Source organism: Mercenaria mercenaria, chromosome 13, assembly GCF_021730395.1.
Source record: "Mercenaria mercenaria strain notata chromosome 13, MADL_Memer_1, whole genome shotgun sequence".
Lineage (NCBI taxonomy): Eukaryota > Metazoa > Mollusca > Bivalvia > Venerida > Veneridae > Mercenaria > Mercenaria mercenaria.
In genome coordinates this window covers 67,037,844-67,061,028 of record NC_069373.1, presented here as the reverse complement: position 1 = coordinate 67,061,028, position 23,185 = coordinate 67,037,844, and the positions used below count along the sequence as shown (strand labels likewise).

The 23,185-nt window shown below is 34.3% G+C and overlaps 2 protein-coding genes across 3 annotated transcripts; one reads left to right on the top strand and one right to left on the bottom strand.

Annotated features, from left to right (window-relative positions):
• Positions 1-473: 473 nt before the first annotated feature.
• LOC123530608 (trichohyalin-like) lies at positions 474-15,778 on the bottom strand. Of its 2 annotated transcripts, XM_045311390.2 has the most exons (13): positions 15,643-15,778; positions 14,476-14,586; positions 13,045-13,090; positions 12,179-12,406; positions 11,034-11,246; positions 10,189-10,434; positions 9,494-9,721; positions 7,769-8,005; positions 7,371-7,501; positions 5,850-6,045; positions 4,058-4,147; positions 2,775-2,831; positions 478-2,364 (listed from the first exon to the last, which is right to left on the bottom strand). In XM_045311390.2, exons 2-13 carry the CDS (start codon positions 14,574-14,576, stop codon positions 2,047-2,049), a joined length of 2,091 nt encoding a protein of 696 aa, XP_045167325.2. In that variant the 5' UTR covers positions 14,577-14,586; positions 15,643-15,778; the 3' UTR covers positions 478-2,046. The 2 variants fall into 2 exon arrangements, with proteins under 2 accessions (XP_045167326.2, XP_045167325.2); XM_045311391.2 differs by lacking the exon at positions 9,494-9,721 and having other exon boundaries at positions 474-2,364.
• Positions 15,779-17,257: 1,479 nt separating this feature from the next.
• LOC123529882 (heat shock 70 kDa protein 12B-like) lies at positions 17,258-22,945 on the top strand. Its single transcript, XM_053522135.1, has 6 exons — positions 17,258-17,429; positions 17,848-18,177; positions 18,530-18,748; positions 19,409-19,575; positions 20,822-21,041; positions 21,586-22,945. Exons 1-6 carry the CDS (start codon positions 17,379-17,381, stop codon positions 22,450-22,452), a joined length of 1,854 nt encoding a protein of 617 aa, XP_053378110.1. The 5' UTR covers positions 17,258-17,378; the 3' UTR covers positions 22,453-22,945.
• The last annotated feature ends 240 nt before the right edge of the window (positions 22,946-23,185 follow it).

The window sequence follows — 23,185 nt, the reverse complement described above, 5'->3', positions numbered from 1 at the left end:
AATTTCACAGACATTTCCCTCGCATAACTATCGATCAAGACTTTTCCAGCAAGTGGTGTAACTCAGGTGGGCGATTTAGGGCCATTTTGGCTCTCACGTGTTGCAAAAGAAGTTCGCCATAACAAGATTACATGTAACGTGCATTACCAAGATCCCTTTTTTAAAGGTCAATGTCTCTGGCACCCAAGTTAATTTTCTTTTTCTACTAGCACGTGAAATTACTTCCCTTTTATATGATTAAGTACAATACGTTTGTTTAGTCATCAGTTTTCCCACTAATTCAAAAATGAAATAATGTTTAAAGTAAGATGATTGGTATTGATTGATATGAAAAAAGGCTCACAATTGTAGGTTGAAAGAAGAAAGTCGGGTACAAGTTATAACTTTATTACTAGTATATTGGTAAATTCAGGTTTAGAAGTATATCTAGTATATCACAAACAACAGAAATTATTAGTAAACGAACAACATCGTGACGAACAACTTATCTTTCCAATACATGTTTTACTGTTCTATCCCAAAGAACTGAATACATAAATTATTCTAAAATAAATGTCCCCTTTAAAAAGGAATGCCATTTGTAAAGGAATAAACACTGCTACATTATTGCAAATTCATCAAAACGAACACATGTAACAGCTTTTTTAAAAATGGTGATTTTTAAAGGCACTGTGCTGTCCAGAAGTGTGACCCCTTCATGCATTCCCGTTCCGGAAATCAGTATATATAAGTGGTAAATGGCTGTAAACATTGCGTAATCTTATGTAATCGCCGCCATAGTTTTCCTATTTAAAATAACTCATTTGCATATAAGGACGTTAAGGCATTGCGGGGCCATATTACTCAGATATGTATTTATAGCATCACGCGCGACCTGCTAATCTTAAGCTTAAGGAATTACTATATGCGCTGTGACAATGATTGTAATAAAACACCCGAAGAAAATATTAACTAGCATATTTATTTCGTTATTGAATCATAAACTATATTTCGGTAATGTCGCACGGATATGGTCCAGTAAGGCGTAAAAAATACCCTAAATCTTTGGCCTGACCCTAAATGTTTTTATGGCCTCGGAGAATTTTTTTATTCAACTTTTTAACAAAAAGTTGCAAAAATGCACTTTTTATGCTTTAATCAATGCCAGTGGTGTTAGAAATAAACTTACTGATGCTCTAAAGGCATAACCCCCTTATTTGTATCATTTTTTGACACAAAAATAATTTCCGAAAAGTCTCCCTTAATAAAAAAATTTTCCGAGCTACCTACCAAAATGTTTTTGAGCATGTTACCGGAAACAAAGAATTTTTATGGCCTAATAAGTAATTTATTCTTAAAAAGTGACATCGGAAATTTAATTTTACAATGACATCGCCTCGTAATAATCCGGCAGTATGTCTCGCTCATAAAAACGAATGACATCCCTTGCAACTAAAGATTAAACACGTGACAATGTCGACAATGTCACGAAAAGTTAATCAAATCATGTTGAAATCATAATACTCTATCTATTTGATCTCATTTGTTATTACTGACAAATCGTTTATTTTAGCAGATTAGTCATTTACCTGATAGAAAATCAGACAGATTTAGGGGTAAACATTTTCCACCGTGTTATTTTAAAATTTAACATCATTACCTCCTCCCAGAACTACACTGCTACAGGTATGGAACATTTATAGCGATGAAAAGTATTTAAGCGCTTATTGGTTTATGTTCTAATAGTGTAAAATACAATTTTAAATGATTAAATTATCCGCGTTTATATATTATTTTAGACCAAATATAGCGATGAAATCATTCGTTATTTATTACTTCCCTTTAATATGAAAGAATAAAACATTACATTTTAATTTCTTTTCCTTATAAATAACATCGCATATTACCATTTGAAAGCCTTCGCAAGTTAAAGAATTCCAGACATTTTCAAACTGCATTAATGGATAGTCACACTATATTGTTTTGAGTGTGGATGATGTTCGTATTAAAGTGTATACTTGTTTCCCATAGACATGTTTACTGTCCCTTTTAACCCACCTAGTCATTTTAACAGTCAAGTCTCTGGGCAACAGCAACAATTATTCCTTTTCTGTGTATGCCGCAATGATCATTTAGTTCTGGCCATACTACCTCAATCACTGTGTCCGCTTGTACACCACTCTTCACGACCGGAGAACCTGTACAATACTTCCTGAAGCGCCGCTTCAATTCTCCATCATAACACATTCCTTTTACGTCAAAGTAAAGTTTTATCTCGGGTCGAGATATTACAAGAAGTAGACAACATTCAACATACTTGTGGAGGAATACCCGTAATTCTGTAGAACGGTCTTGGGAGTCTTTTAGAACGCTTTCCACGATTTCCTTAAAAAGAGATATAATGTTTTAAATGGGAATAAATAATCAAATCAGAGGAGGTGACATGTCACTTAATTCAGTCAAGTGTTGTGTACTTTTAAGACTGAATCCGGTATAGTTATATACAAAATATTTAAAATCCTTGAATTAAGTACAGGTCGATGGCTCCTATCAGGGTTTGAGCAACCCGTATAAAACCGTATGCTATCACCTAAGATGTATATTTGTAATATATCTAAGACTTTAGTTTTAATTAAATGGGCCTTCTCTGCTACAACGTTAAGTGTCTTCAGAAATATAGACGTTATTTCATCTTTGTGCTATAGCCAGTTAAACAATTTTTTGAAACTGTCCTGTTTGACTTAAATGTTACAGCTTTTATGGTGTTTGTAATATCAATTCGACATTCGTTTTACCTTTTTCATATGCTCATGTTGTAGCTGCTCCCTTCTTGCTTCAGATACATTTGTCTCCTGTACAATGATATAAAACGAAAGCAGACGACGGTTGTTTGAAATAATACTTATTTAAATTTACAGAGGAAATTTTCAAGGCCGTAAAGACTAAATAAACATACGGCCATAATGCTACAATGAAAAACATTTCAGTTTTTTTTATCTTGATCAAAACATAGCTGCGACTATTGTCAGTATTAGTCAATGTCTGTAAGAGTATGTTTAGTTTATATGGTGACTGATTTAGGACAACTCGTTATGTAACGTTTGCGTGTGCGCGGTCCTATATGTAGCATATTTCGTTGTGTCGTCATGGCGCACGAGCCTGAAACTGTATTGAAACTTTCACCTCAACTTAACAAAATACAGAACGCTACAGAAAGAAAATTCATTTTACTTTGCGTTTGCATTGGCATGTTCTGTCATGCGCTAAAATGAAATAATGAAATAATTGTTTCATTGCTTTGCGTTGGCATGTACAGTATTAACAAAGATTTCTGTTGTTTTTTGGGGTTTTTTTTTTTTTTTTTTTGGTTTGTTTTATTTTGCTTGTTTGTTCATACACCGAAATGAAATGTTTCATTGTTTTGCGTTGGCATGCAATTCGTTAGCAAATATATCGTTTCGGCATGTGAGTGCACGCGCCTCGGCGAAATAAAATGTTTCGTAATCTCACTTTGGTACCAAGACGACACAACGAAGTGTACTACATAGCCGTGCGAAAACATTTTAATTCGTTTTTGCTCGCGCGCGCACAAAAATGCCAAACGAAACCTTTGTTAGATGCGTGCAAAATGAAATTATCGTTATGTCGCATTGTCAGTTTCGTTCTGTAGCGTTAGCTCTCGCGCAAAATGACATATGAAACTTTGAAATGTTTTTTGGTGCGTTGGCGCACGCACAAGGACGGCTTCATAACCCGCGTACGACCAAACGTGGCATGATGAAATGCCCTAAATCAGCTATTATTAGTTTACTTTTAAAACCTGCATGTACAACAGATGTTGTGTAAAGCATAATTTGATGCTAATTGTTGAAACAGTTTCACTTACAGGCAAAAGAACAAAAGGCAGCCATTTGCTGTGCTACATTTATTTTTAGAAACACAGATAACACTAGTGTTATAACTGCCAGAGATAAACAGGCAATACAGATAACATTTTGTCACCGTATCGTATATTTTACTCAGAATAGGATCGGTATCGTTTCAAGTTTTAAGTTTAGATTAAATAAAGATAACTTACGATCTGAGGCGGCAACTTATCGTTTTCATCAAGACCCAGCAAGACACGTGTGGCATTGTCTGAGGACTGTATACATAACAGATACGCTTGCTGAAAATATATAAAAACTAAATACTATAAAACACTCTACCTCTCGATATTCTAGCTGGCTATGTTCCAAATACATGTATTGATATGGCCAATTTAAACGGTTACATTCATTTTGATGACTGGCGTCACGTATTCAAGACGAATTCTAGCTGTATGTTAATGTTATATACGGTCATTAAAATCGTGTCCATGTCAACGCTTTCTAGTAATTATATTCAGTAACAAATACTCATACACTTATCAAGTGGAAACAGTGTGGTGTGACTGACAGGGTATAAACATCAATGACTTTGAAGTAAGTTAGGTAAGCACTTGTGCACCATTAATTACTAAATGTATACTTATAAAAAAACTATAAACAAAAATATTCATAGAAAACTGCAAGCTTACTACTTGTGTAGAGCTAGATCGAAAAAGTATGTTTTCATTCGCAATTTTAGACTACTGGTTAGGAACCATTTTCCGGACACATTTTCATATTTTGGCTCCATTATTCCCTAAAAAAATATTTGACATACATGAAGCCCACACTGTACAAACTTCAGCTCCTTCCACATCCGATGTAGTAATCAGCATCACGTTATAACGTAAAATTTGGGTTCCATGGGGCCTCAAATGGGGTCACTAAAATAAGTTATTTTCCCGTCAGGTAAACCAGTATCCGGACAAATATTTTGACGCTGTTTTGTTGTTAATTTGATATCAAAATAAGTAATTAAACTATTTCTTCACATTTATTTATCATTCATCTCTTCAAAATTGCACATGAAACATAACCCGACGTTCAATTGCAGCTACGAAAGCAAACCGAGGTTGACTATAAAAGCTCGATTTCGTCTTATACAAATTCTTGATAATTCCAATAGATATAGAATAAAATCAGTGCAGAAATCAACAGCCCTGCATTTTACGTAACTTTTAGCGTGAAAATAAAAGTAGAACATGTTATCAGCAGACAATCATTATGTACTTTGATTATTTCTTCCCTACTGGATACCTCGGCATGTGTTAACTACTGCGCATGCGCAATGCTATCTTCATGCCCCGTTAAGACGGAAAGTTGTTTTGTAAACGCAGGTGAGTTATCATCAAAAACCCAAACATTATACAGCCTTATAAAATAATGGTTTGTTGTAGACATGAGGAACAAACATCTAAATGATATAGATGAAACAATTACATGAATAACAAAGAAATAAAGCGGATATTACATGTGTCCGGAAACTGGTTCCGTCCGGAAAATGGTTCCCAGCCAGTATAGTTAAAGAATAGCGTGTCTGTTTAATGAGAAATGTCAATTTTACCTCAATTAACAAAACATTAAAAGAACAGGACAGTTACAAGGCAAACTCCACTTTTATTCGACGTTTCGACGATTTATTTTGTCTTCATTAGGAAGTCAACAAATATGAAATAAATAACGTCATGAATATATGACGTCATAGAAGATGACGTTACATTACATTTTGGCGTAAAAATTACATTGTACAATGTAGGCTACATAATGTTTATATCTAAAGTACCGAAGTATATTGTGATAAAAATCAATAGTGGTTTTACTTAATACATAGTAAGATTATAAACATTATTTAAAATAATAATGTTAATAATAACAATAAGTACAGGATCAAAAAGATACGAAATCCCTGGGTAAATTGTGTTAGACAAAAAAGGAAAATACTACAGTAGTTACTGTACTTACTGACATTAAGAAAGAAATTCTCTTGATCGCAGACAATTCTCCATGGGCACCTTGTAATGACTCAAACGCGTTAAGCCATTCTTCCTTTTCAATTTCGGTAAATTTTGCTGCAAGTTTTGAATTAGAAAACTCGTCATTCATGTTCTCTACACCTTCACGCTCATAAGCATTTTTTGCAGACTCATGGGTTGACTTTCTAGAAAACAAAAAATGGTAAGCATAAACATTACATAACACAATTGAGATATTAAGCAAAAAACAAATAGCCCAAATTTCTAAACTCTGTTGGTAAATAAATTTATATATTAGTAGATGACTGTGAAAATGAGTCAAACAATGTGAATGATAATCAACTAAAGGGGCAATATAAGCGCAGTTTCGCAAACAGTTACCTCGAATAAAACGCAATTTTTGTAGCTTTGTTTAGCTATTCCGATCAGTTGTTTTCTTTATTCCGTACTACTTTGCAAATGTTTCCACTAATCAGCGAAGAAGTACGAATGGCTTCAGTACTTGCTAATGAGATAAGATTATTGAATTCCGTCAACTAGACAGATCAAACTCGTGGACTTTTGAATGATATAATAATCTTGTTATTTACGTATTGGACCGGGGAGGCATCGAAAAGACCTCTCGTACGTTTAACAGTGCATTTACAAAATTTTACAAAAAGCAACTAATGCAGATACAAGTGCAAGTACGTGGAAATCTCTAAGAAATTTAGCTGTTCATCCTATTCCTTAAAATGAGTTTTTCAGTATGCAAAACGATATGTGAGCGAGTGAGTTGGGTTTTACGGCGAATCGACACAAAACGGTCATATATCGCGTATGTGATAAAGAAAAGACAGGTGTCGCACAATCTGACTAAACTACTTGATCTTCTACACGAAGATCTGAGAATGACCCATTCACATTTGTCTTCTGTATATTTTGGATTTCCAATATTGCTATTGTTATTTTCGCATATCTATTTTTATTTGAACCAATCAGACGACTTGTTTCAACAAGCATTTGGCTAAACCATCAAAATATACCTCCGAATATCAAAGAGTAAGAAAAATGTGCAGTCATTCCGGGCTCAAACCCGGGGCCCCTCACTTACAAGGCAAGTACCCTACCGACTGAGCTAACCGGCTATCTGACACTTTACGTACCATGACATTTGATTCTCTTAAAACACGAGGGCGTAGCCGCGATGTGGTAGTCATAAGACTTGTAAATGAGAAAACCCCAGGCTAAATTTAGATTTTTTAAGCTTACAAAATGTTGTAAGAAGCCGTCTGATTGGCCAACGGAAGGGTCGTCAGAACGAAGCTATCAACAGCACGTCTTCAGATTCTAAGCGTAGCGTAATAGGAGATGTACTTTAGTCAGATTGGGTGTCGCAAAGAAGACAAGCATGAAACAAAATAAAAACTGAAGATAATGCTTTGATAAAAGTGCTAATAAATGGTGCACTGCATGTTGCACATTAACAAAACTGATTATCCATTTGAATTTAATTTCATGTTTTCCTTACTGACTCTTGATTGCGTTATACAAATATGCTATCTTGTTTCTTTCTGCTACGATGGCCCTGATTTCACTCTCTTTGGAATTTCTAACATTTTCAATTTCTTTTTCCAGTCGTATCTTTTCCTCTTCATGTTCCTGTTATAAATACCAAGAAAAAAGTTTTTAGACTATATAACCAATGAATTTTAGCCTGGCAAAAACATTACATGATGATTAATCTATAATAAGAAAATTTGGCGCTGCAAACCAGAATAGTGTCCAGCAAAAGACATTCCATATATTTACGTATTCTCATCAAGACATTTTCATTTTGCTAATGTTCAGAAATATAATACGTGTGTAGTACTAAATTCATTTTGAAGCACTCTTCACGTTCTACAACTAAAGGCACATTATCCATACCTGTAACTGTTTCTTAAGTTTATCTTCATTTGCCTTGAATGAGGAGTTTTGTTCATGCTTTTCTTTGACTGTTTCTTCTTTGAACCGGTTAAATGCTTCCTCATTACTTGACAGCTGATCCTTGGTTTCTTTCAAATCATGTTCATATTTTTCTGTCAAAATTGCAATGTCTCGCTTTGCTTTCGCAAAATCTTCTTTTAGTTTAGAGTGTTCTTCTTCTAAACGATTGAACGATATCTAAAGTTTGATATGAGATCATATTACCAACTAAAGGAAAAACAAGAAACTTTTACTAGTTTTTTTTGTTTTGGGTTTAACGCCATTTTTCAACAGTATTTCAGTTATGTAACGGCGGGCAGTTAACCTAACCAGTTTTCCTGGATTCTGTACCAGTACAAACCTGTTCTCCGCAAGTAACTGCCAACTTCCCAACATGAATCAGAGGTGGAGGACTAATGATGTCAGACACAATGTCGTTTATCAAATGGTCACGGAGAACATACGCCCCGCCCGAGGATCGAACTCACGACCCCGCGATCCGTAGACCAACGCTCTTACCTACTGAGCTAAGCGGGCGGACACTTTTACTAGTGAAATTCAATACAAATCAATACTCGTTATTGTCCAGTTTTGGTTGAGTCTATGCATGAAAGATCATAAAAGTGCAACACATGCCCTGCCCCCCTCAACAACCCCCTCCCCCTCAATGCACACACACACACACACACACGCGCGCGCGCGCGCGCACAAACACACACACCAGCACTGGCATAAGAAAAACACTATTATTCAGAATTAGAACTCAAATAATGTATGGACTCTGTGATCCCAAATTTGCATGAAATTTATAATCATTATATCCTTCCGCGTCTGTAATGTTATAAAACGTGTTAGCGCCTGATGGCCCTTTCATGCTTCCGTAGAACCAACATTTTTTAAACGAAATTCATTTTAAGAATATTTCTGAAATGTGTAGGTCTCTCAAGCAGTTCTCAAATACGGAAAAATCTTACATACGAGGTATATACTGACACTTTCAGACAACATCAAAAAGGACCGTTTGAACGATTTGACGAAGTTTTAAAAATCTTCATATACCCTTCCTCCGTTGCGGACCCCTTTGGGATCGGTGTTTATTCAGAATTAAAATATTTTTCGTAGATGACAAACTCACATGTCGTGCTAAAGCCCAGGTGTTTTCAAATTGTAAGAAAGCCCTGAAAGTTGACTCCCCATTAGCAAAAAATGTCCACAAGTAGACCAATGTCAATGCGAGTTTAGTCTGTTTACTTAAAGAAGGTAGACTGACGTCATTTTCTGTTTTGTTAAAAACATACGTACACCTGACGAGATTGCATAAAAATGTGTCCGTCGTCATAAGGATTTATGAATGAGTATTATAGAAATCGCGAATTACACATTACTTTGGATTCTGTTTTCTTTTTTTTTCTGAATATGATATAGAAAAACACATAAACGTATGTATAATATTGACATTGTTCATCAGTATATAAGCGTCGGGAACAGTTTCCTTAGAATAGTATTCTTTGCATTTTGTCTTAATGACATGCTTTACATAACGATAATACAAGTATGTATGTCTTTACCGAATGCCACTTTTACAAAATCTAACATCTATAAAATCGTTCGATTTTGCCATAATATGTCTAAACGAAATGCGTTTATATTTAAGAATTTTAATTATATTGGAACAGGTATTCTCACCTTTGACTCTTTAATTTGTTTTACAATTTCTTTGTATTTTGTTTCTAATTCTTGTAATTCTTGTATTTTCTTGGTCATTTCGTTTCTCTCTTTGATAAGTTCGTCTTCTTTACTTGATAATTGTTCCTGTTTTACTTTGAGATCATCTTCATAGTTTTTTGTTTGATCAAAAAGGTGTTTCAGTTCCTCTAAATCTTTCTTCAGCTGAGAATTTTCATTTTCTAATTTCTAAATTAAAACAAAATATGTCTGTTTTTCACTGAGATAAATATGAATGCTAACCAAAGAGATATCAGAGTTATCATTTTATTGTTGATAACAGAGGAGTACATTGTGGTGCTTGTTAAATCCAGTTTTGTATGTCTACTAGCGTACAATAGTGTCATAAAGTACGAAACAATTACGTTTTTACTGCAATTTCTTATACAGAATCATTTTCGTTTTTTTTTCACTAACGAATAGAAATGGTTTGTGTAATGACAGAATTGTCAGTCCTTTGCCAAATGTCCATTTCAAACTTGCACACGATTTCGACATTTCATTTTATATAGATGTTTTCAATAACGGTGGCACATGTCTGTACATCTGTACCAACCGCCACTTTAAAAAAGCAGTATCTTTCAGGACTGTTCAATTTTGTCAAAATATGTATAATCGAAACACATTAATTTTAATGTTGGATCAGGTATTCTTACCTTTGATTCCTTAGTAATTTGTTCTACAGTTTCCTTGTATTTGGTTTCTAATTCTTGCAATTCTTGTAGTTCTTGTGTTTTCCTGTCCATTTCTTTTCTCTCCTTGACAACTTCATCTTCTTTTTTACTTGATAATTGTTCCTGTTTTACTTTGAGATCATTTTCATAATTTTCTGTTTGGTCAAAAAGGTATTGCTTCGATTCCTCTGAACCTTTCTTCAGCTGAGAATTTTCTTCTTCTAATATCTAAATTAAATCGAAATATTTTTGTTTTATTTTACTGAAATAAATATAAAATATATGTGTGCTACCAAGAAATATGCCATAGATATCATTCTACTGTTGACATCTGTTGACTTCGTGGTTCTAATTTAATCCAGATATGTATCTCTATTAGCGTACAGCAGTGTCCTAAAAGTATGAAACAATTACGTTTTACTATTATTTGTTATATAGATTTATTTTCGATATTTCAGTTTACTATCGAGTAGTAAGAACAGTAGTTGAATTGTTTGTGTATGTTTCTGTGCATAATTTCACGGTGTTACAATTTGTTGCCATCGTTTAATAGATACTTAACAAAAGTTAATAAAAGACAATGACGTAATGATAGGTCCTTTGGCAATTGTCTAACTCAAAATTATACATAAATGCGACGTCTGAACAGATGTGTCCACCAATGAATTTTATTTTAAAGGTATCTATTTTGTAACAATGACACATGTATGTACGTCTGTACTAAATGCCACTAAAATCATTTTTCAGACATGTTCAATGCTAAAATATGTGTAATTGAAATACTTTATTTAAATGAACTTTAATAATATATGAATAGGTATTCTTACCATTAACTCTTTAGTTATTTGTTCTACAGCTTTTATGTGTTCGGTTTCTATTGCTTGTATTTTCTTTCTCTCTGTGACAACTGCGTTTTCTTTACTGGATAATTGTTCCCGTTTTACTTTGAGTTCATTTTCATATTTTTCTTTTTGATCAATAAGTTGTTTGTACAGTTCATCTTGATCTTTCTTCATCTGAGAATTTTCTTTTCCAAATATCTAAAGTAAAAAAAAGTTTAATAATTGAAATAAATACAAAATATATGTATATATATGTACAAAATGCATATCATTTTAGTGTTGATAACCGAGTAGTACATTTGGGTGCTTATTAAATCCAATTATATATCTCTTAGACTTGTAGTGTACAATTGTGTTAAAGGTACGAAACAATTATGTTTTACTGCATTTTGCTATACAGTATCATTTTCGTTTTTCCAATTCGCTGACGAATAGTACGAAAAGCAGTTGAATTTTTTTTTGTAGGTATCTGTTCACATTTCCTTGGTCTTGGACCTCGGTGGCCGATTAGTAAATGTCGCTGACTTACAATCACTTGCACCTCACCGATGTGATTTCGTGCTCCGTTGAATTCTTCATGTGAGGAAGTCCGGAAGATCGATGGTTCTACTACTCAGGTGCCCGCCCGTGATGAAATACTGCACAGATGGGCGCCTGGGGTCTTTCTCCTCCATTAAAAGCTGGAAAGTCGCCACATGATCAAAAGCTATGTCGGTGAGACGTTAAAGGGAACGAAAACAAAATCAAGTACAGTTTGTTGACATCGGTCTAATAGATATTCAACAAAATCAGTAAATGACAATGACGCAATTATCGGTCATCTGGCGAATGCACACTCAAAACTCTGCATATGTACATTTGTCTGTCAATGCATTATTTCCTGCATGGACGGGAACCAGGAATAAGACCTACTGCCAACAGAACATCTTAAGTCTCAATTTTATCACATTTTCATATGATATTACTATTTATATCAGTATGTATTATAAAAAAAAACATAGAAGAACAAACATACTACATTCGTGCCTGTATAACACATAATATCCAATTTTTTGGTCGTTGAAAACTTGCTTTAAGGAACGCTAGTAATTTGCTTATTCTTAAAGTACATGTAGTTAATGTTGACGTACTTCCAACAGTTTGTATTCCTCTTCATTCTTTTTGCGTTGGTGGGTTTTAGGTTCAGGTCTATTCATGACTGTGTCGTTTTCCTCGTCGACAAAACTGACTTCAGAATTTAAAAGCCCTTTGCGTTCTTCTGGCAAGATATAACCAAATTCTTTTGTCTTATCATCATAGTTTTGCTTCAGACTTTCTTTATTTTCTAAACGTTGAATATCTTCGTTGGTTGGTATAACCTACATTAAATGGTAAATGTCATCGTTTGATGTTTATATAACTAGATGTAATGTTTTGACCGCCTTACATTAGACGTACATTTGACAGATGACATAAGTAAGCATATTTTAACTGAGGCATAGCATTTCAAAATAGAATTTGTAGCATCAGTACATTTGTGTATACTGGTAAAACTAAACGCATCTTGTACTCATCAATTTTCTATGCTTCTACGACGTCAATCAAATCGTGTAAGCACTTGTGGAGTGACTCATTGTCCGAATGGGCTTTTTTTATCAACCTGTATTTGTTCTATTATCTGAGTTTTGTTTCCAAATATTACTTGCTATAAGAGGTTCATTGATAAATGTTCTACTTTTCAGTGAATAGCAATATTTCTACTGACTATGTAATCATCTCAGTACAAATGCCACTACAAATTTCTCTTTTACTAGATCAAAAGCATTGTTCGGCCTGAAACAGATACTATTAAATAACTTCATATGTCATAGAGACATCCAAGTGGACGCAATGTTTAGCGTTTTACAACAGATACAATTTAAACATAGAAATATTAAACAAAATTCATATTGATTGGTTGATAGTGTTTGCCGAAATGTTTTCAGATTGACGTTACTAAGTTATATTAGTAGCATACCGTAACAGCATTATACTGCTTGCATACGTCCAACTGCGGGTTATCTCTAAAATGGAAAAGAATATCAGCCAATGTATAGCACATAACTTTCTCAGTATTATCGTATTTTTGAAGTAGACCCGTCTCCTTTTATTTCACGAACCTTTCTATTGTTTTCTCTTTCTCTAAGATTACTTTTTTATTATTGTTTTAGTTTTTTGTATGTATGTATGTGTCAATACTGCTTGACGCCCCTTTCGGGTATAACTAGCAGGTGCGCGTCTGTTTCAGAATAAAAGTTACAAGAATGACAGTAAGACGTCAAAGGAAGATAGTGCAAGATAAAACTGTATTAACAAGAATAAAATCAGGATAAAAACAGGGTGTGGTCATTTAGTAGTAGTGCGATACGTTAACAGCTTGTCTGAAATGTTCAGGATCAGGCTGATTAACGATCAGGGGTGGCAGTTGATTCTATACGGTAACGGTGTACGGAAAGAAGGAGAACTTAAAAACATTAATGTTTGTATGGATCTGCCTGAGGGAATGGTGGTGCATATGACGAGTTCGTCTCAATTTTGCTATCCATACTATTCATATCAACACAACAAATGCTGATCAAAGGTCCACTACATATCGTTCTAGTCTGTCATACAAAATGGCAAAATTGATGTCACGTTAATATACTATATGTATATAGGCGCCGAAAAAGAGTGCTACCTTATTTGATATTTTTATTATATTATATAAGAGACATTCCAGAATCAAAATGATGTATCTGGACGTGTTGCTTTTAATTCACATACTCTGCAAGGCGCACAGAATGATTCACTAGTTGTCTGCGTTCTTCTTAATTATTCCCCGTGACATATAACGCCGACTGTATTATTTGACGCAGTAGATGCGCAAAGCACCAGTTATTCGCTATTTAATTACTTATTTATTTAACACAGAAGACATATTACAATCTAAATATTATATTGCAAAGCCAAAACAAAATATAAAAGAACATAGCCCTGCTGTATACAATTTCTTAAATTGTAATATAGAATGAAACATATATGACATACTTAATTGTATTTACACATATCTTAAAGGAAACACTAGGAAAACACTAGATTGGATATACTATTTAAACAAAACAGCCAGACTCACTTTAAAGTGTCGCTTTGCCTAGAAGTGTTTCTATCGTGTACCAGCTTTTCGTTACTTAATACTTAAGGAACCGGATACGTCGATAAGTATTGACTATGCGAATATTTTCAACCATCGATATTAATCTCACTTTAAACGAGAAAATAGCCATGATTTTTGATCGACTTTGTCAAAAAAGATATCGGAGCTGCCAATGTTACTTATGGTAACTAGAAATTCCACGTTCGCATTCTGATCAAATATGACCAGTTGCTGGATATTAAATCAAAGTCAGATAAATGAACAGTTAAAGAGTACCTTGCGAAGCAGGAACGTATACACCCCATGATCACAAATGTAGACAATGTCCAAACTAAACAAGGTAAGAAGAAAGAGAGCAGCAGCTGGAATTCGTCCATCTTTCTGAAACTAAGATCAGACTGTTTAAACGTTTGGTTCCTTCCTATGTCGAAACCTGATTGTAGGATGCAGATATAGTTATTTAGAAAACAATCATGTAAATAAAATACAGTTAGAGATACTTTAAATGACAGAAAAAATCATAGAAACGAGCTAGAAATTATAGAACAAGTAATAGATTTTACAAGACGATCCTTTGAAAGTATAGAATGGAATTCTGTTTGATTGAGTCTGTTTATTAGAGGTAATGAATGCGCAACACCCCCTCAAGACCCCCTAGCACCGGTTTAAGTGAAAGTCTAATACAAAACAAAAATTAAATGGACTCCATTATCCCAAAGGACCAGGAAATATAACCACACTGAGAATGGCATATGATTTATCAAAAATGGAGACAAAACATATCTAATATACTCAAACACGTGAATGGTTGTTAAAATGTAAACATATTTATACCTGCAGATGTTGCTTAAACTTTCCTTTGATAATCATTCTAATAATGGCTGAGGAAATGTTCCAAAAGCTACATTCACCGCAACGAGTTTCATTTAACTGTAACTAAGCCAACGTTTTTTGTTGTTTTTTTTTTTGTTTGTTTTTTTTTTTTGCATTTGGTCTAATGGAAGATTTGACTCTTTGAAAAGGTGGAACACATACATACCTGACATAATTTTGTTCTGTAAACTAATTTGTGATGGAAAATGAAATCAGATGTGTGTTTTGTTTCTTCGAAATTTAAAAGACTTCTATATATTTTTGACGAAAAAACGAGAATCATGATGACCTTATACCCACTTATTTGACTGTTTGGCAATGTGTATGATTAACACGATATTATCCTGCGTTTCCTACTCAAAATATGGAGACTTGAGGACGCTTTGGGTTCACCTGTTTTTTGGTAGATGGTCTCAAGAAAACAATTTCTGTTGAGTTATCAAAATTAAGAAATTTGATGATACTTTTTGAAATGTGTATAAAAAGCGCGGCTACAGGTGTGCCTAAGTACAACACAACTTCAAGAGGTAAATTTACAATGACCTGATAGAAAACATGAATAGTACTTACATGTTGTGATAAACATCATTCCCCTTTGTCAAATTTATGTATCATTATATTGTTTTAAGAATGTCACGATAAGTGTAATTGTTAACGAAGTTTTGACATAAGTTAAAAATCAAACACACGTACCTGTAACAGCTTTCATTATGTTATCAGAAGGGGTGATCAAAACGTTTTCAATATTAACGTTGGTATTAAAGAATGGGTTTATTTTCGGGTATCTCCAGAAGAGATATTTCCTGAACTGTGTTGTATCCATGGTCCTTTAGTGTTAAGGAAAATATTTCGTTGGTTTAATATATTCAAGGTTGTCTTAATAGGCTTTAAATCAATAACCGTCTAGGCAGGCCTGTTGTTGCAGAAACAAAGAAAAACTTTGCTACCGTAAGAAGTATTGTCGAAGAAGAAATTGTCGATATACTATTTCCAAAATTGCTCACACTATACGCATTAAAGAATGGACAGTCTATCAACTGTCCCTATCATATTGTGACTGACCTTTTAAAATTAAAGAAGTTTTATGCTAGACGGTTCCCCCATTTGCCGACACCAGATCAAAAGTCCAAGCGTTTATATTGCTCCAAAAGCAATGTTGAAAACTTGTAATTCTTGGTTTCATTATTCTTTAGCTCCAGTCAGCCATTGCTAGACATTGTAAAAGGGACTGAAAGTGCAATAACGTTTTGAATGCCACTTTCTTCTATTCTAGTGACTGCGTTGTACATTGTATTTGCAAAGATTGGTAGCGCCACCACTAAGGGAAAGTTCTACAATAGTATATTTTTTACCAATGTCAACGGTTTTTATCAAAAGAAACGCCCCCAAGTAGCGGTTTGAGAGACACAGAACTAATTCGTGATAATGTGTCCGCCTACCAAAGTGAAAAAGTACAGTTTTTATTGCATCAAGGAAATGTTTTTCAGGTTCAACACCCACCTTAATCTTTTGACCTTAGTACCTGTAGCTTTTTCCCATTTCTCATTACATTTTAAAGTCGTTTTAATATTAAAGTGTAATGTAAATCCCATTTCTCTTATTATAAAATACTCGCAACTTTACGCTTTGCCGCTAGGATAGCCCTAGGTTCTGCAAGTTTTAAAACTCTCAACTGTATACCAGGAGGAGACTACTTTGCAGTATTCGGATCGTGGATAACAAGTCTCAAGAGTGTGCTTCTGTGCAGGGAGAATATTTTGTAGGCATAACGTGAATATTTTCTTGATCTGATTTGTAATTTAGGGTTCCAAAGACCTATGAAAGAATGTCAGAATTTATTGAACACCCCTTATATGTGATGATGTTAATAGCCAAACAAATAATATTTCAAAATGGTTTAACTTTTCGTTAAAAGTGTATTGCAATCATTTATAAAAATAATGAAATAGTTTAATAGGGCACCTGTCGAAGATAGTAATGTAAATGCATAAAATATAACACTTGTCAAATCACAATTTTAACTGATGATCCTAATTTTGAATAATCTTAAATACTTGCGTTTCAATGTTACGTTTCAATGTAACATGTAACAGGGAAAAAAAACTGTTTACATTTATTTGATGATTACATATCATTATATGATTTTATCTAAATATCCAAACATATATGAGACTGTTACTATTTATCTAACTTGTTGACACCTACCAATAGAAGATAACCTAGTCACGTTCATGCGACAGTCAAAAATTAAAATATATCAATAGTAAACTGAAGATTTGTGACACAAAACGTCTCTAACAGTGGCAATGGATGATTTATCTAATGAACTTAATAACCGTGAGGAAGAGTGGACAGCGGTGAGTACAACAACAAATTGTAGGGAATGGGGGACATGATTATTAATAGATAGATGGAAATGAACCATTTAAATTCATTCAATTCCAGTTTTGCTTTTTATACCATTATTTCAAACGCAAATGTTTTATGCATTTTACTACATATATTGTAATTTTACTACATTTTTAATGCTTTCTATGAAAAGGTTAATCAGGTTGCAAACGAGCTAGACACATCGCATTAACATAAGATTCTTGTTCAAGCTTATAGCTAAATATACTATTAGGCCGTTCGAAATATACTTTAGTTAAGAAATAGAAAACGTTGTCTAGAATATGGTTGGCTGTGTTTAAAGGATGTATCTCATTAGTTGGACATATTTCAATTGTGACACGCATTACTGATATACATAAAACATCTTAATTTGTCGTTCTGTAGATTGACCAAACGCCAGACCTTGTTGTCGCAGTAGATATTGGAACCTTTGCGAGCGGATATGCATTCCAATGGCGTGAAGATTTCGAACACGATACTCTTAAAATTTATGGGAATAAACACTGGTCTGCAGAGTGTTATGGTAGTGGTCTACAAACCTACAAAACTCCAACATGCTTACTCCTAGACCAAGATGGAAATTTTAAGGAATTTGGATCTGACGCAGACAAGTTGTACAGCAATTGTAATACAGAGGAGGAAACGGAAAAGCCTGATGGATGGGAAAATTACTACTTTTTTCGTCATTTCAAGATGGCCCTTTATAACAGAAAAGTCATTGTACTTTTTGTTTAGTCTGAACATGTCTAAGTAGTTTAATATGTAATACTTTTACTAGAAATACATTGTTTCACATGGGTAAAATATAGTTAGGACATTCATTTCTACGTTTTAAGATGAAAAGACCGTGATTGTGTAAGTTAAGTCAGAAACATGTATGCTGGTTCTTTATATATAAATACTGAAGAACCCTGCACTTAAAATGTCTGTAAATCGAAAAGAAACATAAACATTGATTATCTCAGATATTAGACGTTATTTTTGTTCCCAGTATAAATTTTGTATTACCTAAACTACTCGAGTCCGTATACAAGCCTTACCAAGCCTTTCTATTCCTTATTTTCAGATGCTTTCTGATGCAACATCCATTGAGACCGTGGATGGCAAACAGCTGCCAGCTATCGATGTTTTTAGCAAAACTATCGAATTTTTCCGGAATAAAGTTAAAGATCACTTCGAAAAATGTGGAACTGTATACATTGAAGAGAATACCAAGTGGATCATAACTGTTCCAGCAATATGGGACGAATCAGCGAAACAGTTAATGAAACGAGCAGCCCTCAAGGTAACCTGCCAGTCCAGGTCAGCTCGAATATACAAGATAAGACACCATACTTTACAGTGCTTCATGTTTATGTATATAATAATGACAGACATATATACAATGAATAAGAAAACAACCGGCTACACTATAAGTGTGTACAATTTAAACGCAATATACATATAATACAACTATATATACAATAACTCTATAGAAACCTTGATCGTGTGCAAAATTCCTCATATTACTTGAAATTTAAAAGTACATTTATATAATACCACAGTCAAACATACGGCGCGGATAGCTACGTTTAGCTACGGATAGAAACGTAGTAATCCGTATCGATCCGTACCTGAGCCGTACGGATTGGTACGAATTGATACGGGTTACTACTTTAAGGTACGGCTCAGATACGGATCATTACTGATCGATACGGATTACTACGTTTCTATCCATGGCTAAACGTAGCTATCCGCGCCGTATGTGTGACTGGGGTATAATTTACGTTTCGTGTCCAAAACATATTCGTATATCTTTTTTTACTTTTTGAATAGCAATACTTGTCTAAGAAATGATTATTTCAGTTTAAAAGTAAAATTTACAATTTTTAAATTCTCTTTTACAATGTGTATGGCTCAACTGATAACTCCGAAGTGATATGTTTTGGTAAATCTAACTTTTCAGGCCGGCTGTTGTGGGCAACATTTAGATATTGCTCTCGAACCAGAGTGTGCGGCCATTTATTGTTCCAAACTTTCCAGGAGTCAGACAATGGTACATGATACGTATGGAGAGAAAATTATCCAAGCTGTACGGGCTGGTTCAACGATAATGATAGTAGATATAGGAGGGAAGTTACTAACAAATTCAAATTACTTTAACTGTGTTTTGAAGAGTAATACTGTGTCTTTGTAGTTTTATAGTTTTATGTAAACGTAAATGATTTTCACATCCATATAATTAATGCTTTGTTTTTTTCTGGCGGCTGCGTTATTTGAACATGGCTACTTAAATGGATAGCTGTCTCTGTGTTCAAAGTGCTGGCGAAAGCATTGAATTTATACAGGCTTATTGATTGACACACAAAGTCTGTAATTATACCCCCACAAACGAAGTCGGGGTGGGGGCGGGGTATAAATAAGTGTGTTTTGCGGCTTGTTGATCGGTCTGTCGGTCTGTCGATGGGTTTCTTATTTTTCATGGTTTCCCGACAATAACTCAAGAAAGGCTTGACAAATTTAAATAATTTTTGGAACACATGTGTAACATCGGAAAATAGAGGACAAGTTCGACTCTGAGGGCAGTAAGTTAAAGGTCAAGGTCACAATGACAAGGAACAGTTAAACGGTTTCCGGATGATATCTTGAGAACACTTTGGCCTAGGATCATAAATGTTGGTACACAGGTGTTACATGGTAAAGTACAAGTCAAGTTTGGCTTTGAGGTTAGTAGGTCAAAGGTCAAGGTCGCAATGACCCGGAACATTCAAACGGTTTCCGGAAGATAACTTGGGAGCGCTTAGACCTTGGATCATAATTTTTGGTAAACAGGTCTAACATGATAAAATACAGGTCAAGTGTGATTTTGACTTTGAGTTCAAAAGGCCAAAGGTCAGAGCGACCCGGAACATTAAACCGTTTCCGGACAATAACTTTAGAACTCTTAGGCCAAGGATCATGAAACTTCATAGGGGGATTGATCACGACTGGTAGATAACCCCTATTGATTTTGAGGTCAGTAGGTCAAAGGTCAAGCAAGTTCGGCTTTAACATCTGCTTAGTTCTGTGACAAGGCCGTATTGTGGGAGTATAATTCGTCACTCCTGTGACAAGTCTAATTCCTTATGCTATGGTGGATTGAACCTATTTATCTTAATTATTTGGAGAATTTCAATTTTATGGCCAAAAATGTTCTGTTCATGAAAATTTAGGAAATAATAATTGTATTACTATTATAATTATTATCATTATTATTATTATTATTATTATTAAGGAAATAACAATTTTCAAAATGAAATAATAACGTGACAGATATATTGGATATATTTCACAGAGTACTAGATTTCAATTATTTACTGAAACGTGTATTAATTTCAGGCGGGACAGTTGACATATCAGTGATGAAGATAAATGGCGATGGTACCATGAAGCAAGTGTACAAATCTGGTGGTGGTCCATGGGGTGGTGTAAAGGTGAACGAGAAAGTCCTAGAGCTTCTCAGTGGCATGATCGGTAGAGAAGTGATGTCCGAATTTTCTCAAAAGTATGGAAATGATGAATATGACTTACGAATGGAAATTGAAGTGGCAAAGCGAAAGGTTTGGTTCTTGGTCCGTTACACACGTCCTATTAAAGTCCGTTTTTGGATTTGTTGCCGTCTTTTCAATGGTATTAAAGTTTTGTAACTGCAGGCAGTTTACCTTACCATAGTTCTTGCATGAACCTGCTCGCCATCAGTAACTGATAATCTCCCTGCATGAATCAGAGGTGGAGGGCGATTGATTTAAGACATAATGTATTTTATAATCGTCACGGAGAACATACGCCTCACCCAGGGATCGAACTCATGACCATGCTATCCATAAAATTTACCTAAATAGGTGACGCTATTAAAGTTTGACAATTCAATTAAATTTAAATGTAATACATTTTAATGGTTTAGTTTGCACTTTCTGTTAATGATTGTGTATTTATATGAATATTGTCTCTTTTGCAATGTATAATAATGTTAGTTAGGTTTCATGTCAAACTGTATGGCTTCATCACATTTTAAAGTCGTTTTAATATTCAAGTGTAATGTAAATGTCCAGTTAAAATAGTATTATTTAATCTCGTATGAAAGTATAATTGATTTATTCTTAGGTAAAAAGTCAAAGTGCAGAGGAAAAAGGCTTTCAAATCCATGCTCCACACTCTCTCATCTCAGTGTGGCAGTCAAAATGTGAAAATTATAAAGAGCTATTGAGAAAATATGATGTAGAATTTAAATGTTCAAGATTTGTATTCCAACTCGACAAAATCAGAGCTTTCTTTGAGCAAACCATTAAAGAAATACTAAAACATGTAACTAAAGTTCTACAGAATGATCAACAACGGGGAATTAAACCTATTGCAGTAATTGTTGTCGGAGGCTTCTCAGAATCCGAATATGTCGTAGACACCTTACGAGAAGGCCTGAAAGAAAAACGAATTCCTGTTCTGCGACCACAAGACCCTGAAAAATCCGTTTTGAATGGAGCAGTACTTTTTGGTCAAAACTGTAGAATAATTGAATCACGAATTATGACACATACATATGGTATCGCCATGACCATGGAATTTAATGAGCAACTACATTCAGAAGATGAGAAATACGAAATCGACGATGAGGTATTTGCAAACAACGTATTTAGGAAGCATGTAACAGAGGGTGACAGTGTTGAACTGGACAAATGGATTAACAGCAAAGAGTACTACCCAACCTATGAAGATGAGTCGGAAATTCAAGTTTATGTCTTCACATCTGACAAACGGAATCCCATTCACACAACTGAAGAGGGGTGCAAATGTATTGGACATTTTGACGTGAAATTTGCAGATAGCATAAATGACACGACTGAAGGCAAGAAGTCTGTAAAGATTGAATTTAATTTTGGAGGTACTTTGTTACGCATAAGAGCGGTGACGACGTCGTCTGGTAGGACATCAGTAAAGGAACTGCAAATCAAAAACAATGAAATGTTCAGTTGAGCGTTTCGAAACATACAGTTGCAGACTATGTCACAGTGAACATTGAAAGCTAGCTAAAAAGTATTAATTTTGATAAAAGTTACATATGTTTTAAACGGTTTGTGACTTACACTTCTGTTGTGTTAACTACTTGCTACTAAATGCATTGTTTGTATTGTAAGGGGAATATAGCAAGTACTAAAAGATTATATTATTAAATACAATTAAGGCTAAAGGACAAACAAAATGCTTACATTATTCGTGATTGTGTTAGGTGTACATATTAGCTACACATTTATAGAAATACAAATATATTACTGTTAAATATGCTACATTGCATGCGCATTGTTCGAAAATAGAAGTTCGATTTTGACGGTCAGTGATTGTGCTAATACCATTCGTCAGCATCAGTCTCCGTAATATTTCTTGTCATATTAAATAAAAAGGATTTGTTTATTACATAACATTTATGTCAGTACGTTTTACCTTCTGACAAATTAAAGCATAACAAGTTGTTTGCAGTTCAAATGTTTATTATTACAAAGCAATGGTCGATAGTTAGAGAAATGGTATTTTATTGTGCAATAGACATCGGTGTCTTTAAGGGCTTATGCATTGTCAAGTTTATGATTTGACACAGAGCTCATTCGGCAGTTTCACATGGTACAAAGGTGATCGAAAAGTTTCGGAACGATTGCCTTTACATTCTTACGTTTTAATATTTTTACACAATTCTTTAAACATACATAGCTCC